General features: G+C 38.6%; 1 protein-coding gene across 1 annotated transcript; it reads right to left on the bottom strand.

Annotated features, from left to right (window-relative positions):
• Positions 1–1,642: 1,642 nt before the first annotated feature.
• On the bottom strand, positions 1,643–8,372 carry SDR39U1 (short chain dehydrogenase/reductase family 39U member 1). The gene is made up of 6 exons (XM_072415147.1): positions 8,252–8,372; positions 7,418–7,524; positions 5,778–5,860; positions 4,487–4,608; positions 4,021–4,176; positions 1,643–2,160 (listed from the first exon to the last, which is right to left on the bottom strand). The coding sequence occupies exons 1-6, from the start codon at positions 8,349–8,351 to the stop codon at positions 1,742–1,744; spliced, it is 987 nt and encodes a 328-aa protein (XP_072271248.1). The 5' UTR covers positions 8,352–8,372; the 3' UTR covers positions 1,643–1,741.
• Between the last annotated feature and the right edge of the window lie 10,510 nt (positions 8,373–18,882).

Here is an 18,882-nt window from a genome sequence, read left to right as displayed (position 1 = left end):
GCACTCATTATTACTAGATTACATTGGTTTAATTCCCCCAACCACCTTCCATTTGTTAGACCTAAAGCCAATGAACAACACTTTAATTTCTGCATCCTGGGCTGGCTCAAGCATGAACCAGTTGTGGATGGGGCACTCGTTCAAATTACTGAAGCTTTGTTTATTTATCTCATGTAGAAAATCCTCAAGAGTAGGAATTCAATTCCTTGTACTAATCGCTGCTTGATTGGACACATCTCATAGACACACAGGCCCATCAACACATTGAAGAAATGTAATAAATACTGCAAATAGTAAGTGGGTCAGTGCCTTTATTAGTTCATTAGGCATGCTGCATTCATCGTGAAGATCTGTCCAGGGGATCAGATACCAGCACTCATCACAGCCATCAAAGTGGAATAGAACAGAGGCACTGTACAGTGCCAGGAGATATCTCACAAAGATAATGTATATGTAGAAAAGCTGTACATTTCTTTTGTTTTGTGCACAAGTGGTGATTGTACAGGATGCCAGGCAGGGGTGTAGTGGGGCAGGCACAGGTGGGAACGCCGTGCCCTCACTTTGTTCAGGAGGCCCAGACCAGCGATAGTAGAGTGGGCAGGTTCTGGTATCATGATGTCACTCTGGGGGAAGTGTCTTCCCCTGTGAGTGACACGGGCAGGGGTGTAGTGGGGCAGGCACGTACCGTGCCCCCTCTTCTTTTTTTGCGACTACACCACTGATGCCAGGGGTGGCTTCTGAATGGTAGATATATTTCCCCCCCTACCTTAGGTCATGGTCCTTCTGAAAAGAGGTTGTGTACTGCTAAGGAGTCGGGGAAATTTGGTATGGGGAGCTACGGACTGTAAGACCATCCTGAGAGCTCATTGTAAACACACTGTACTGAGGTATGAGTTTACTGCTACTGGAAAGCAAACAACCTACAAACAAACCAACTGAATATATTTATTTTTTTCACAGCGACAGGCGTAAACAAGCTCAGATGGTCCGTAGAACACATCATTGACTGTGTAGGAGAGGGTCACTCATTACTTGCTTGTTTTGACAGTCAAAGAATAATAGGAAACTGAATGCCAAATATAATAAATATGTAGATGGTTATTGCTGACTTGCACGTTTGCTTCATGTCAGTAATAAAGCCATAGACAGCAAAGAAAGGAACATTTGGAGGCATGTTTTTTTTTTAATGCCAAGAAAAAAGTACGTCTCCTTCAACTGCTGAAATATTTTGTGAAAAACACATTACTCTCATTCAGCAAACTCATACTGGCATGAACAGGGATCATCCTGTGTGAAATCACAGTCTGTTCCCATGTGCTAGTTTTTTTTATGGGGTTGTGCTTATTTACTTTTCACTGGTGAATCGCTGCAGAAGTAAGGTTGAATGCGGTTTCCTGGAGTGAAGGAGATGCTAGGGATACATGAAATGTACATGTACCTGCAACTGTATATGTAGTTTGTATCTACATATTATCCATGTCCTGTTATAAGGTGACATTGTTCTTGTCCCTCAGTTGCAATGGTTATAAAAGAGAGGCTCTGCGCACAGAAAAATACAAGGCTGCAGTCTCGGGAATTTAACCAAGTGCATAAACATGTTGTTCTGAGCTATACAAAGCAAGCAAAAATATAACACTTCTAATATGCACAATAAAGTTTTATTTTGAATAAATAAGTCATGAAAAGTTAAAGTTCCCCATTACACAATATGACTGTTTCATCAATAAATGAGAATGTTCTTTCAGTTTAGGAGTGCAGCAAGTGCAGAGTCAAGGTCTGGATACAGGAAGGTAAATCCACTTTGCAGAGTCCTCTCTGGGACAACTCTTTGTCCTTCCAGCAGCATTGTAGCTCTATCATTTCCCAGCAGAAGCTGCACAGCAAAGCCTGGTGTAAATAAAAAGGCAGGACGTCTCAATGCCTTGCTCAGGGCTTGAGTGAAATCAGAATTAGTATCTGAGGCTGAAGAAGGGGACACTGCATTCAGAATTCCACCAATGCCTTTTTCATGCTCGATTGTGTGACACAGCAATCTACATAAATCATCAATGTGAATCCAAGGGAATGGCTGCCTTCCAGAACCCACAATGCCACCAAGACACAATCTGAAAGGCCACAGCATGGTGGGGAGGGCACCCCCAGTGCGACCCAATACAACACCTAGCAGAAGAAAAGAAACTATATAAGCAGAACTGAATCTGTCATAGCATACAATAAAACTTGTCTCCCAACAACCTATTGCTTCTGTAGTTATCCTACATGTGTGTCTCAAAGCAATGTAATGTGAGGAGAATAAGATTGTAAGGGACAGTCAGTGACATTACTAAGGACTCAGTAAAGCGCTGCAAATTATGCCAGAGCTATATAAATACACAATGACAACAATAACAACTGGCAGTCTTACTGATTTGATTGCACTGCAATCAGAAGCAAATTTTCTCTCCTTTGTACATCGAAGAAACATTCTCCTCACACCAAGATCTAAGTCTGCACATTTGTTTTTAAAACTTCTGTTCCTAGGTGTAAAAGGCTTGTGGCAAATCTATGAGAACTAAAAGGAAATTTTGACTACAGCTCAATTTTAAACAAATGAGATCTCATGTTTTGGATCTCAGGAGCAACAAGACATTCAAGGACACTGAGATAAAATAATTAGGAATAGCAGCAAGGTAAATTGTGTGTGTTTTAGGAAAACTAATTATCACTTGTGATTAGCACAAACCATGAATATCTGCTACTTGCAGATTGGAAAAACGTATTTATTAGAATGTAATATTAACTGAAGTTCATTACGAGATTTTAGAAGCTTAATACAATTTACAAAGAATGTTACAAAAAAATGTTAGAAATTTGGTCTAAATCAAAACCATCCAATAGTATGAAGGATCAATGGTGTCATCTACTGGTAACAAGATGTACTGCACACCAAGTTCTATTGTTTTTCAGCTCAGACTCATAATGTGAAATGCATGTATCTATTAATTGTAATCTTTCATAATATTAGCAAATATTAGCATAAAATTGCATTAAATTATAGTAAAGACTTTTGTACACTTCCTTGTTGCCCTATCAAACACAAGGTAATAGTGCAGCTCTAAGAACAAATGATAGCAGCAGCTTCTAGAAGCCAAGTGAAGTGGCTTTGTTTACATCAGTTATCACTGAACATGCAGAGCACAATACTTCACTTCCCTGGGATGCCTCACTCTCACATAGGACCTTAGCTAATGTAGCCCACAGACATCCATGGAGCATTCCACAATAGGTACAGCACTGTGCTAACCCATCTTAGTCGGAGCTTGCTTAGCTGCTAAAGCTACAGCTATCTGGTCTAAACTGTAATCATATTTAGTGTTAGTGCTTAGAATGATAATAGAAGAGAATTCACTACCTGCATGGAGATTGTATGTTCTTCCATGCTTGGTTGCATTAATTTAGCCACTACAGTTTCCTCCCACATCCCAACAACATAATGACTGACTTCCCCCCAGCATTGGCCTTAAGCAGGTAGGAGACATTAGACTATGGTGGGGAGAATAGATTGTGAGCTCCAAAACTAAAGTGCTGCACAGACTAAACTATTCTGCAACATGAATAAATGTTGGTAGCCTGTAAGAAGCAATTTTCAAGCTGTTAATTTTATTGTCAAAATCGTGACTCTTTTTTTAACTTTTAATAGAGTACAGAAAACCCTTATCATATCAGCTTTACTGTATGTGTTCCCAGTAGGTATTGATCTGCCCTGCATTAGTCCTGGTTGCCACTGATAAAGAGAGAGATGAGGAAAAAAAGGTTTTACAACTATTGCCTGATGTGAGGACAATTGTCTTAGTTCAAGTTGTGTGGACACAACCCCATTCCTCTGTATAAAACTTTTATTATAATTTTTCTTTTTTCTTTTTTTAAGTACTTTAAAAAATCATTTAGTTTGCAATTAGATACAGAACATTTTTCATGTTGAATAAATAATATCATTATTATTGAAATTTTGGTGTATTTTAATAACTTTTGTTGACATACCTGACCGCACTTTTGTCAGCTGTGTGACGCATTTGCCATCGGTTAGGGGCAGCTGTGCTACGTTCTCCCAATCCCTTACTAGACGGGACAAAAAGTCTGCATCTCCTCCAGGGCTATCTTCTGTATATTGCTGTGTCTGACTAGGAGGATAATAACCTGAAAAACAAAGTTAGTGATGTGACCAATTCTGGTCACTGGTTTCTGCCTAAAGGGAGTACAGATATAGCAATACAACGCACTGTAAAGTCTACAAAGAACCTAAACATCCTGATTTCCTACCATGGCATTCTTTCCATTTACAACCTAGAGAGAGATTCCTAACTGGCTTAAAAAAAGTGAATATGTTTGTAAAAAAAAAATAACAAATAGTATTCATTTTTTTTCTGTGTTTCAGACACACTAATGGTAAATGGTTTGTTGAACATGTCTAAAGGTTGGCTAAAAACAGAATCAAATATTTATTTACCCACTCCAGTGACTAGCACCCAAGAGCGAGGGGGGTTCTCTGCCCTGGCAATAGCTTCGCTGAGGGTTCGTGTTGTCTCAACTCTGCTGGCAATAACTTCCTGTTTAAACTGCTCTGTCCACCTGGAGGAAAAGAGAAACATCATACACTGTGATTACAAATATTGACACATTCTTCAATGTTCAGCCCCCATACAGACAGAGCTTAACCAACTAATGTATACACAAAGCACATAACTGCTAAGGTTTTCTAAGACGTTTCTAAAATATTCACCAAAATCCTGCATAAGTGTGACAATTGTCTCCCTACTTTGAAGATGTAAAGAATTTGAGTGCTAAAAAAAGAACCATTTCTAATTATAACAGTAAATGTTTCTCGGAAACCTTAGAAATATGGCACCTATTAACATTTTTTAGGGTAGCACATTCACTACTGCTAATGGCGTTGTACATCTCTCTGCAGCTACCAATGCAAGAGAAATAGTGCTTCCAGTAGTGTTGTTTGCATTTTTCTGACTCAGGGATGGATTGTGCATTCTGCTCAGTGTATAGCAGGTGTATGAACAGCACCCTTTACTGCAAGTTGGAGGCAGCTTGTTCACATAAAAGCAGGGACTCAAATTTGCCCAATGAAGGCACAATTCCTAAATATTTTGGATGCTCGATAAGTGATATATCTGTGCTGATTTCCTGAGTACATATTCACTAAGCCATTGTGAGGTGGCTTCACTCTTCTTGTTGGATTAATAAATGTTTTTATTATAAAGAATGCAGTAGGAAATGCTGGAACACATGTGGATAGATAGATGATAGATAGATAGATAGATAGATAGATAGATAGATAGATAGATAGATAGATAGATAGATAGATAGATAGATAGATAGATAAATTAGATTTGAAAACTATTGCTACAAACTCCTATTGTTGAAGTATCCTGATATCATCAAACAACAGGGGCCAAGTCACTAGGTTCTCCCTATCACTAAAAAGGTTTTGTGTAGTGTGGTGCTGTCAAGCTACATGACATGAATATTCCTCATGGATTCTGAAAGCAAGATATTTAAACCAGAATCCCCACTTTTGTGACGACTTCTTCAAAATGTGACATCTTTGTTATGACCTTAAGAAGAAGAATGGTGGAGTAGGTGACTAAAAAGCTAAAATATCAGTATTGTGTAAAGATGAGTTAAGGTTGAAATATATGGTTAAGGAAAGAAAAGGATCACTTTGAAGCTATGATGAAAAAAACTGTCTACAAGTTTAAAATCCACATTCAATGCGCAATTCTCACCTTTTTAATGGATTCAAAACGTTTTCTCCAGCAAGGTTAATGACTGCATCACATGGTGGCAAACCCTTTTTGGTAACATCTACCTTTAAAACAAAACCATTACAAAGAGTAAGAAAGCAGACTTGTTTTTATTACTTATGAGTATGTCCATGTACCTAACCACATTATTCTATGAAATATTTGCAAAGTGCAGCTTGGTCAGGGACCTGCCCCAGCCTGTAGACTGGACAGTAAAGGATCAGCACATCTATAGGACTGTTATCTTCCTGTGTAGTACTATCCTTGATTTTGTAGTGTGTAATGTAATAAAGCCCAGCATTTGTTACTTTTGTATCTGGCTCTGTTATATTAACCATTATAGGTCTTTCCAGATCCAAATCCATGAGGACATCTGGCCAGTGTCTTTTTGGTCATCAGGGTTTCATGCCCTACATGTACTCCAGGGTCTGACCCGTCATGTGATTGGTGTTCATTAATGAGTTAGTTCAATGTGACCTGATACATGCAACACACAAGTCGTCTCTCTCCTAACTTCTGTTACTTTATACAGTACATCTCAATGGATTTATCTTTGTGAAATCAGAAATGTATAGAGATAGAAAGGACTGCACAGCCTGGGTGAGTGGTAGTAATGGGAGATTGTAATTAGCCTGAAATAGATAAATGCCATTTCAAGCATCCTATACTTAAATACCTACTTATGTATGGGGTTAGTAGGCACTGCACAGGTGAATGCATCGTTCTGAAGGCACCAGAACTAAGAATAAACCATAATAGACGCTAGTTATGAAATCAGAGACTGTAGCTTATGTACAGCAACTTTCCGCAAATACTTCATACAGATACAGGCCTCTCTCAAAGAGGAAGTAAACTTAAAAGTGTCCAAAACAAAAAAAAAAAATAACACTTACCTTCAATCCTGCAGTGCAGTTGATCGGTCTCAAGGTTTCTTATATTGGGTCCGGCGTCTTCCCAGTACCCATCTTTGGGCTGGCACCCAGGGTCTGCCATCTTCTCCTCTTCATCCGGGTTCTTCTTTCTATGTCACGGGACTCAGGCACAAAAAAGTCTGGGAAAATAAACTAGCCGATCTCACTGCGCAAGCTTTGCCCTCCTACTCATCCATCGTCTAGGCCAGAGGTGGGCAAACATTTTTAGTCAGGGGCCACAATCTAAAAAAATTTTTTGCCAGAGGGGCCGGGTCGATGGTAGAGTGGGCAGGGTTATTCCATTATGACACCCATGAAAGTGACATTATGATGGCATAACCCCACCCACTCTCCCATTGCAGGCTCAGATCTGGGAATGTGTTCAGCGGCTCTGGCCAGTACATCACCCAATTTCGCACCAGAGCAGTGTAGACAGAAGAAGAAAAAAGACAAGAGGAAGATGGTGGTGGCATGAAGTTGGATTACAGGACGGTGTGGGACCCCAAACAGGACAGCGCCATGAGGGGGATCTGCAAAAGTTTTTTTTTTTTTTGGTTTAGTTCTGCTTTAGGCTTCATGTACTACTTCCCAAGAAATGATAATTACTTTCATACAAGAGGTCAACTATGGTCAGAATTAAATAGAGCCGATATAATATAAACAAAATGGAAAATAACTTATGGTAATTTTGTAAAATACAATATCTCTCACCCATGTGATCCTCTGTTCTCCAGGTTTTCGGGAAATAATGGTAACTTTATGACCTCTCTTCCTTAATAACTGAGATAGAGATTGGCCAATGAACCCATTGCCACCTCCTATGAAGAGGAAAAAACTCATCAGACAAAATGAAGGAAAACATTCAATTTGCAGCAAGTTCCAGTGGGCTGCTTCCACACATTGGTAATCATCAGCGGAAGCATTGATAGCTACAATAGACTTTGTTATATATTGAGGTGGACATTTGTATTGTGAGCCCACATTGCTTTATGGAAAATGCTTTCTGTCCCCTAAGTACAACTGAGCGAACAACCGAACAACTGAGCGAGAAACAAACATGGAGCCAGATAAAGACAATAAATATTCTGGCTACATTTATCATGTCAGTATTGTGAACATTTGCTAAATATTATGGCCCCAAATCATTACATTTATCTAAGGGCTGGCTAGGGTATAAGGGCAGGTTCACACTTGACGCTTGCTTGATTTGTGCGGCTCTCTGTGGTTGGCACAATGACTTGAATGGCGGCGCTGGTATAACCAGCGTTGTCAGTGAGTGGGAACTGCCACCCCTATTAATTCCCTATGGGGGCTGCTGCAGGGCGGCGCTATATGTAGTGCAAGAAGTGGTAAATGCACCACAACTTCCCTACCAGTGTGAAAGCATGTTCCCAGTAATCACCTAATAAGAGGTGACAGGTAATCTGTCACAGGTTATAAAATGTAGTGACTATGACATAAAATTACAAAGTGAACACTACATGAGGTAAAAGAAACCCCGGCCTGTCACTGGTCAGTCATTAATCACATGACCCAGCACCTCACCGATAAGAACCCTCATCGTGCTGTTCATAGAAGAGTTCCACACAGAGTAGCCGCTCACACTGACATCGCCTCGACCACTACAAGAGCACCTGTATAACATTGTCTCCTACTTACGCCATGTTAGCGTGCATTGAATAAATGTAATTCAGTGAACTTTAGGTCTCCAGAAAAATGGCCACCACCATACAAAACAACTGACACCTGATACCAATGTTATTATACCTACATATACCCTTGAATCGCACTCAGTGTTGAAATAACCATAAAGCATTTAAAGAACAGATAGTAAACCTTATGTAATGATGAAAGTACGAGAGTGACCTCTAGTGTTTGCTTAGATGTAGTGTAGTCCCGTGATTTCATAATCTGACCTCATTTAAATGGAAATTTACAATGTCTGAGTGTTGTTAAATTCTGTTCTGTAATGCCAATTACAGTTATAAAGTTTTCTTTTTTTTATATTTTATTTTTTATTTAGCAATCTGACAGATTTATTAACATTTAAATAACAGAATATACAGCAATACCATAATTACAATTTACTAGATCAAAACAATGTATCAATAGTTATGAAGCTTTCTGTGTATGATATAGATTTCCACATGTTTTTTTCAAGGATTGGAAACACATAGTCACTGCCACACATTCTGACCACACCAAGCTATTTGTTTTTATAGACTGCTGACCAGTAATGACTTTATAAACACATTGGTTTAGTTTTATGAGACATTTACAAAACTTATTTTAGTAGGCTTTATGCTAGCTTAATTTTACATTACAAAAACCTTTGCTGCAATACACACCTATATCTGAAGCTGTCCACCTTTTCTCAGTCTCCTTGAATGAAACCCAGAGACACTGAACACATACAGTAATTGCAAGGCATGGCAGCCCCACCCCTGAGGAACTGTCATCAGATCACCCGTCATATACAGAGTGCAGAAAATGCCGCTTATGTCATTACTACACGTTCTCCACATCCATAAGGATCTCCCAGCCCAAAATAATAGGTGAAGAGGATCCTGTTGTGAATAAGACAAATGGTAAAGCGGGACTTTTTAGGCATCTACATTAACATTAACATAACAACATTAACATAAAATTAAAAAAAAACTTAAAAACAAAATGCTGGCGAACTTTATTTCAAACATTTAAAATACCATTTTGTCTGCTTCACCAGGAAGAGTAATAGAGACCTACATACGTGAAACCATAATTAATCCACATTCATTCATAATTGAATGGCAATATGGTTTACTGTTTTTATCAAACTGCTGCTGTTGAAATGTTTGAAATAAAGTTTCTTTTTATTTATGTTAATGTGGATGCCTAAAAAATCCCATTTTGCTTTGCTGCTAATATTGTTCTGAGCAACAGAGGCAAAGGCCTGCAGCCGGTGTTCAGGTAAGTACACATTTATTCTTGCTCCAATTGATACAGCTTTTTCAGGATTATTTTGTTCACCTAAACTCCAAAAAATGGCCCATATCACACCCCACTGACACCAAGGAATGACACTGATTTTATCCTACTGACACCTAATAAGACCTATTGGTACAGCATTTATTTTAATATCTCACTAATACCAAGAATTGGCATGAATTTTATCCCACTGAAAATAATGATTTCCACAATTTTCTCCCATTTACAATATTGATAAGGTCAGGGTGGCTCCAGGAATATGGTCTTTATAGATTCTATACGGTTGCTGGAAGTGTAAATAGGTAATCTAGATCCGCAATCTGGGTCTATTGGCAAACCACAGAGTATGGTTACACTTTTTTCCCTCTGCTTTTGTTCTCCAGACCAACTACCTTATGCTGCACCTTTCTCCCAAAAACACAGACATATCATACAATACCAAAATTATTCACCAAAACCTGCAATATTAGACAAAATATGTGCCGACACAACCAGAGACACAATCCATACTATACGGACATAACAGGAAACTTGTTCCCTTATTTGGATTTAATAATAAATGCAGCACAACATTGCTAGCAGTTGCAGCCATAGGTATAAACTTTTTTTGCAGGTATTCATTTATAACCTATATAGGCCTATAAAATAATTGTTTTAGCATGTAGACAGCAGAATTCTGCCCCAGAGTGCAATAGGTGTGCAGCAAAATTTTGGGGATGCTACTACACACACAAACATCCTTCTGAGGCCACCACCATATGGGGCTTAAATATTCTCACTGGAAAAAGAATGGGGTTTATTTTACTGTTTATCCAACAATGATGCCTATTTTATCCCACTGACAGCAAAGATAGGACTGACATGAAGTAGTTCCCTATTTGATAACCCCCTCCCCCCTGTCTCACCTGTACAGCCACCTCTCCCCACAGATTTTAATGCGTTCATCTAACAAACCTCTGTACTGGAACACAAGCATACCTGTATTTTTGCTAGTAAGCCTATGAAAAAAGCTGCGAAAACAGCACATAATGCAAAAATAAATTGAACTGCAGCACTAGGAGCCAATGAAGCTTTTCTGGAGAGCACATGCTGCTGCTACGTCAAATCAGCAAAAAAGGTTGTGTCAAAGTTATACATTGGTCTTTTTATGCCAATATTCTCTTCATTGCGTGGTGGAGGCAGGGCTCACCCCTACCTAAACAAAAGCTTAGAATTCACAGGAATAAAGGTTAAGAAGTTCACATACCATTAATCACAAGGTTATGCGCCATATGATTAAACACTTCACTGTGAAATGAATCAAGGAGTTGTGTGATAGCTGGTGCCTGATTTACAAAAAAACACCAATTTCCTAATATGTTATCTTGTTGTCCTTTTTTCTTCCTATGGATTGTAGGATAAGTTGTGCTCTTGACCAGATTGTGCTATTACTACAGCGGAGGCCATGTATATATCTTTGCTGTCTTAGGTTTTAAGGGCAGGTAAAACTGTTCTCATGTGGATACTGCCCAGGTGTTAAAAATGCAAACATCTTGGATAAAAGCTTAAACAACTCCTTTTTAGTAAAGGTTTTTCATTGGTTTGGTCAGCCTGAACATAATATTCTGGCTATAACATTACAATGCTTATTCTATAAACTCATATACGTTGCTATATGTTACGGCATTTTGCATGTGGACCTTTGCACACTTGAACTGAACACATAAAAGTAGTACAAAACAGTTAACAACAAGCCATAGACACCCAGGATCTACTGTGACAGCATGACAGATCATTCCAGAGAGCCTCCAGTTCTTGGTGGTACTTTATCATGGCCTGAGAATTCTTCAACTATAACCAGTGCTTATCTGCAACCTATGAATACTCCACCTTTGTAGGTGCACCATCATGTCCTGCCATAGCTTATAAAAATGGCAGCAAGGGAGGGCTGGTAGATTTGGTCTCAAGCTTTGAACAAGTTTAAAAAAAAACTTTAGGGAATCACAAAGGAGAATGGAGGATCTATTTAAACCGGATACCTGTTATGGTCTAAATTGGTGCTTGAATAATTGACTCAGTGAACTGTTGTATAAAGGTCTTCACAGAAGCATGTGATTAAGAAGCTCCATTGATGATTTTCATAGTAACATCACATGCAATTTACTGTTGAAGTGTATAAATTCCCTAAAGTTATTAAAAATGTATCTCTGAGGACCTATTTATAATCTTATTGTAGCTGTAGTTACCTTTTTTACCTCTGCAGAGATCAGATGAGATGGTATCCAAATTGAAAATGGTTGATTTGCAGAGAAATTGGGACCTTTTTATTAAAGCTCTCCAAGGCTGGAGAAGATACACTTTCAATAGTGAAGCTGGGTGATCCAGCATACCTTGAATGGATTTGCTAGGAAATGTTTTGAATTCTGGACCAGATCCACTCCAAGTTTTCAGGATCACCCAGCTTCACTGACAAAAGTGTATCCTCTCCAGCCTTGGAGAGCTTTAATAAATCAGGCCCGTTGACCAAAAGATGGTAAAGGTCAGTAGTGCAATATCCGACTGATAGAAAGCAGCTCAAATTATCTGCAGCGAAAAGGGCTGTATTACCTGACAATAGAATTGGGTAGTAAATCACCTGAAACCGACTGCCTGATCATAGACTGTAAATTGGTGTTACCAAGTCCATGTCAAAAATTAAAAATGGTGTGACATGGCCTGAGGCAAATTCTTGTCAAAAATGGAGACTTGAATGGCATGTGTGCATGATTTATTTGAGGAAGGTGACAGGTTTGATATACCCAAAATATTATTAACTGGTGCTGGAGGATATTCCAAGTTCTGTTAAACAGTCTCCCAGATCTCAATAATAATAAGAGAGATAACTGGTCTGGCAAGTAGTCATGGTGGCACGAGCCATTGTGGGGTAAGAAGGCCTCGTCCCTTCAATGTAACCACTGTGTCTTTGGGTTCTGTGGAAGTACAGCTTATTTGGAATCTGAAAGCCCTTACTAATAGAGATGACCCCAAATATCCATCACCTAAAACTGGGGAGAGAGAACGGGTGTTAATAGTACCTCTTACCTATTTCCAGAAAGGTAAAAAAAAACCTTCTACCCCTCCCTTATATGTCATAACTCACTGCTTAAAACTTTGAAATAGCTTTAAATATAATATGCTTGTTTTATAATTGCTGCCTTTTTGTGTTCAGTATTATGAGCGCACACATAAAACACCTGCCAAAAGAAAATTAAAAGTTAAAACATGAAAACTTTTACTGTGGACACAGACTATGGACAATAACTACGTTAATTAATTATTACTAACTTCATACACTTCTGCAGCTTTTAGACATTTCAAAGTATCCTGTGTTTAACTACATTTATAATATGCTTAACTGAGTGTCCTAAATCCAAAATTAAGATACTGGATAATAACTTTGTGTGAGGTTCCCTTTGCTGACTATCAGAACTGAATGCTGAGAAGCTGTACATGTATAAGGAATTGCCCTTCCTACTGTGAAAATTTCTTGTGCCTTTTAATATGCCTTATCAGCTTCCATTTACATTTAGAGGAGTGGGGTAACCTCCTGGTAAGCCTGTACTCAATTTATCCATATGCAATATCTCCCAGTATGGTTATCTTTAGTGATAGAACTAAAAGGTAATAGACCAGGCAATTTGTGGTTAGTTGTCTTGCATCTGTGCTAGGAACACTAACTGTGAAAACATAATTTAATACCAGGTACCTGTGTTGCCAACTGGTTCAAGAAAATTACCTAATTTGAGCTTGGTCTATCCAAACCACTATTTCCATGCATCCTGGCTGTATCCTCATGTATCCTTCTGAGTTGTTACTTTCCACATCTATTCTGGAGGTGACCCCTCCATTTGTCCAGGTTGTGAGCTCTTCATCCACTTTGACTTTGACCTCCATTATCCTGACTGTGACCTTCTCAATCCATTCTAGTTATGACCCCTCTATATAAATTAGTTGGGACTGTGCCTCCTCCATCCTGGCTGTGACTTCTCCATCCTGACAATGACCTCCTCCATCCTTTCTGACTGTGATCCCTCTGTATATCCTGGCCGTGACCTCCTCCATGCATTCTGGCTGTGATACCTCCGTCTGTCCTGGCTGTGGCTTCCCCATCCTGGCTATAACCTCTTCTATCCATTTTGGCTGAGACCCCTTTGTATATGCTGGCTGTAACCTCTCTATCCTCACTGCAACCTCCACCATTCATTCCGGATGAAGCCCCTTCATCCATCCTGGCTGTAGCCTCCTTCATCCATGAGGATAGGGGTAATAATGGAAGCTGCAAATACCTTCCACAGCATTGGTAAGTAACTCTCTTCATCCTGTCTGACCCGGGTTGTTTATAATATTGTCAAACTAAATTTTTTCTTCAAATTTTTAACTGAATGCAAAAGTATTACTTGCATATCATTAAAACCTGTTGTTTGCAATATCTGCACATTATTCTTACTGGATTAATTTGGTTCAAATTGCCCATGCCCACTTTATCTTTTGTTACACCCTTCCATGGTGACCTGCTATTCCCACTCAAGGAAATTCTCTACTCAAAAGATCCCAGGTTTGGCTCTGCTAACTCTATCCCAGTCCATAAAAAATAGGTGTGTAGGACACTTGTTCATATAATAATATAAATGATGACACTCCTGACACTCCTTTCAGGTATTGTAACAAACAGTATTCTAACACTTGGAACCTACTGTCAGTTGCCACTAATATAATCTCCTTGGTGGTAAGTATATTTTTGGCTAATACATCAGTAATCAATATAAATTTTGTGTTATACATAGTGACCAAATGTAAATACAGTGTTGTACATAGTTGCCATGGTTCCCAGTTTCCTCAGGTTGGTTTTGGGAATTTAACTCCCACAGGAGACAGAGCACCTGGAACCTGTAACTAGGTGAAAGTAATGTACACCTAATGGAAATTGTTGCATCACGTTTTATTCAAATAGTACCTTCAGATAAAAATAATATACCTAAACATGACACACAAAACTGGCATGACATTGCACTTCTATAGTCTAAGTTAATACAAATACAGCCCTATATTTAGCACTTTGCATCAATAAATGGGTGAATAGGGTGTTTTAGATTAGGTGTCAATGACTGGGACCTTAGGGAGTATGCAGGTGAAACTTGTTTTATGTAAATCTCTAGGGCTTAGTGATTGACTGCTATGGATTTGTGTTATGTCATCATGACAAGATAAAAAGATCTTTCTTAGGCCCCCAGAAAGAAGATTTAAAGGTTGCCAAATTGTTTGAAATTGACTGTAAGAAAAATTATCATAGATTTTAACTTATTGTTAATCTGTCCAGGACTGGCTATAGCAGCAAATTAAGCCTAACAATTGACCTTTTAATACTTAAGGCTGTCTCTAAAACCCCCAGAACCTAATTATCTACAATCAGAAAGTTATAGCACCAGTTTAAATGATGTGGGAGGGGTGCCAGGAAAAGGCCTTTGCGATCAAAGTAAAACATTGTAGCAAGACCACAGTTTGCCATTCAACATTTAGGGAAAGAGCAGATCTTACAGACCAATGTGCCGAGTAATGATGAATCAAAGATAAAGTTATTTGGACATAGTAACAGTGGATATGTTTTATGCAAACCCAAACAGCATTTCAGGAGAAAAACCTCAAACCAACTGTGAAGCAAAGTGGTGAAAATGTAATAGTCTGGAGTCACTTTTCTGTTTTACAGGGCATGAACAGGTTGCATGATTGGGCTAGATTTATTAAAGCTCCCCAAGGCTGGAGAGGATACACAGATTCCATTGGCTAAAACAAGGTTTCCCCTATGTGATTTTCTATTACTGGTATTTACCATGGATATTATGATTGCAAGTACAATTGATTCACATTGATCCTTGCATTTGACTTCAAGTATTTAATGCACCATGCACATGTTTAATATTTTTTCAGTATTACAATGGATTTCACCATTGGCCCTGATTTGTTCAAGCTCTTCAAGGCTGAAGAAGATACACTTTCATGAGTGAACCTGGCTGATTCGGCAAACGTGGAATTGATTTCTATTTGCTAGCAAATGTTTTGAAGCCTGGACCAGATATATTCTAGGTATGCTGGATCACACAGCTTCACTGATGAAATTGTATCCTCTCCAGCCTTGGAGAGCTTTAATAAATCAGCTACATATGAATTTCGCATTGTATTAAAGTATGATTGATGAAAACGAGGCTGTCTGTCTGCAATTATCCATCCTAAAGTTAAAATTGAAACGGAAATGCATCTTTCAATGTGACGATGATCCTTAGCACACACTACTAGCCAATTCAACTAAGAATGCTTCAAAAGGAAGAAAAAGAGGGGGCTAAGGGCTGGCCAGTTTAAAGCCCTGACATGAATCCCATTGAAATATTATGAGAAGCTTGAAATGGACACTTCATGTAGGGAAAAACAAACATCTTGCGATGGAATAAATTTTGCATAGAGAAGAGGTCAGAAATTTCACAAGCTGATGTCAATGAATGTTTGTTTCAATATGCCTTCAAGAAATCATTTCTCCTGAAGTTTGGAAAGCAATCTCTTACATAGGAGTTCTTGAGAAAAAAACATTAACATTGTGGCAGACCTTTGCACAACCTTTCAAACTTGTTTTGTTTAGTAGATTTAATATCTTGCAAATGTAATATATTACAAGTTAAGTCTAGCTACTGTTTATAATAAAAACCTCACATGTACATGTTACTTTTCAACATCTGTTTCATGCTTAACTTAACCTTCTAATGTCTTTTTTTTCTCTTTCACCATGCACTGTGTGGCTATCCATATTCAAGTTCGGGTTGTTGCCAATAAACCTGGTGTTGAAACAAAGTATGTGCCTGTGGTGTGTTGCTGTCTACTGTATGCATTGAGGTACCCTTCCAAATGAATGGCACTGTCATGGATTGCACCACATATAGAGCAGAGGCCTTGTAATACAATACACATTTTAGCCTGTGTGACAGCAACACGGATTGTAAAAACTAGATAAACTGTAACTGCATTACATGGTATTCATTCAACTAAAGGTAGGTTCACACCTGCTTCGGGATTGAGCGATCCCACAAAGCTCCCTACAGTTTGCACCTTCACTGCCTAGCTGCCCCGTCACTTGCACCACAGTGTTAGTTCTTAAAGAATCTGGACATTTGACAGTTGTCAGCAGTGAGCAGTACTAGTACCACTGTCTGATGCCCCCATTCATTCTCTAAGGAGCTGCCACCAAGAAGATCTACATGTAGAGTCTTCCAGGGGTAAACATAGCCTAAGTCTGGTAAAAAGAGGGGCATCTACTCTTCTGAGATTTCTTTCCTTTTAGACAAACACAATAAAAAATACATCATCTAAAACTGTTATCCAACAATTAAAAAAAAACATCCAAATTGCAGTTTTATTCTCTTGACCTGGCCGATAAATGGTATAACCACCAAAGAAGAAAAAACATTTTACTTTGTGGAGTTCATGATTGATGAAGTCAAAATGAAAAGTTACAGTTTTGTTATGCGGTGACCAGTGAGTTGCTGATTTGCAGACTACTAGTTACTAATGTTGTTTGAATTTGCCTCAATTCAGTCTGTTTGCCTCAGGTCTGTTCATATTTAGAACACCAAATGCAAATCTGAGATTCTCTGAGCCCTTTTAAGTAAGACTGTGAACTGTTTTCTGTCATTGCCTTCTTCCTTCCTGTGAGCTTTTTCTGCAAACCGAGCCAAACATGAATCATGTTGGACTAAATCGGCTCTGTTTAGGCTGATTGTATCTGAAGAGCAGAACTACTTGTCACCAGTTATAAATACTATATGGTTTACACTCCATATTAATGTCATAGGTTTTCTTCAGCAACAATAGTCATTGGCCCACACAGGAGAGGCGTCTCTTCATCTTCTCATCTAGTTCCCTTGATGTTCCCTTGATATCTTATGATTTATATATTATATTGAATTTTCAAATAAAGATTCTATACATATCATGAAAAAGCATACAAACTAAAGTTTAAAAATGATACATTTGGTCCCAATCATTTTGTTCTCAAACTTGCAGTATGGTCAGCACAATAACAGTATGATTACAGAAAAGTATACTGACTCTGGAGGGAGGTGTCATTTGGAAAATCAACATAGAACAGTGACAAGGAATGTAAAAGGTCTAAGTTATCAGCCATTCTGAATACTTGTCCCTGACTGTTTTTAAAAACGATTTAGTTTTGACTAGTACTTTGCAAAGTTTGTTGAATTGAGTTAAAATGTATGTCTGAGTATGATAACATTTCTCTTCAATACACAATGATTTTCCTATATTTTATCCCATAAAAAATGCCTCTTTTGCCCTGCAATCCTAGTCAGTGTATTCTGGCCTGTGTGCTAGATAACAAAACTCCACCTATTCACGCCTCCAAACAGTCCTAATCCACATAAATACATTGATTTCTATCCCAAAAAAATAATGCTGCTGCCCTGACTTTCAAGAGCTTGTCCAGACACTGTGCATAGGGAAATGGCAGTTGGAAGATGTCTTCTAGCATTATACCTACATTAGGCTATGTACACAAGTCCAATGGTTCTCATCTGATAATCGGTTCAGGGCCAATATTGGACAAGAATCTGGCGTGTGTACAGTGTGGACGAACGATCGTAATGGAAGTGAAGGGAGTAGAGCCCAGCAGGGTGCAGCTCCGTCGTTCTCCCCCTTCCCTCTCCATAGAGCAGAACAGTGTTGTGTGTACAGCATACAACACAGATTACCCCGGCTGTGTATCTGTAGGAATCCTCCGGTCATTGCGGGATCTCCGGGCACTATAGGCGATGAATGGGGACTTGTCTCCTGAAAGGTATCAGGGCAGATGGGATAGACACATGATGGCAGACTATTGCTGGAGCCATCAACATGATTGTGCTGATCATCAGCATAAAAAGAAATCATACAAACAGAGTTTTTCAATTAGTTCTTTGTGTCTAGTTCTGTAAATATACTGAATATAGAATATAATGACATTAAGTATTTCAAAAATTTAATTTTGTATACATAGGCATATGTAGTTTAATTTTGCTTAATTTTCATGTTTCATTAGTTTTCTTTTAGGTTATTATTGAGATCATTATTTCAAAAACTAGAGCCAATCTAGCAAAACCAATAAATACTTGGAATCTGTGCATCAAACATAACCTAAAATGACTTTAATCTGTTTG

Source organism: Pyxicephalus adspersus, chromosome 6 (assembly GCF_032062135.1).
Source record: "Pyxicephalus adspersus chromosome 6, UCB_Pads_2.0, whole genome shotgun sequence".
Taxonomy (NCBI): domain Eukaryota; kingdom Metazoa; phylum Chordata; class Amphibia; order Anura; family Pyxicephalidae; genus Pyxicephalus; species Pyxicephalus adspersus.
The sequence above is the reverse complement of the archived record's forward strand: the minus strand, read 5'-3'. Positions and strand labels throughout refer to the sequence as shown.

Coding starts and splice junctions, on each gene's coding strand:
- SDR39U1 (XM_072415147.1), bottom strand. CDS start 8,351: ATGTTATACAGGTGCTCTTGTAGTGGTCGAGGCGATGTCAGTGTGAGC. Junction 7,525..8,251: donor CACGATGAGGGTTCTTATCG/GTGAGGTGCTGG, acceptor TCCTCTTCATAG/GAGGTGGCAATGGGTTCATT. Junction 5,861..7,417: donor GAGAACAGAGGATCACATGG/GTGAGAGATATT, acceptor TTTGTTTTAAAG/GTAGATGTTACCAAAAAGGG.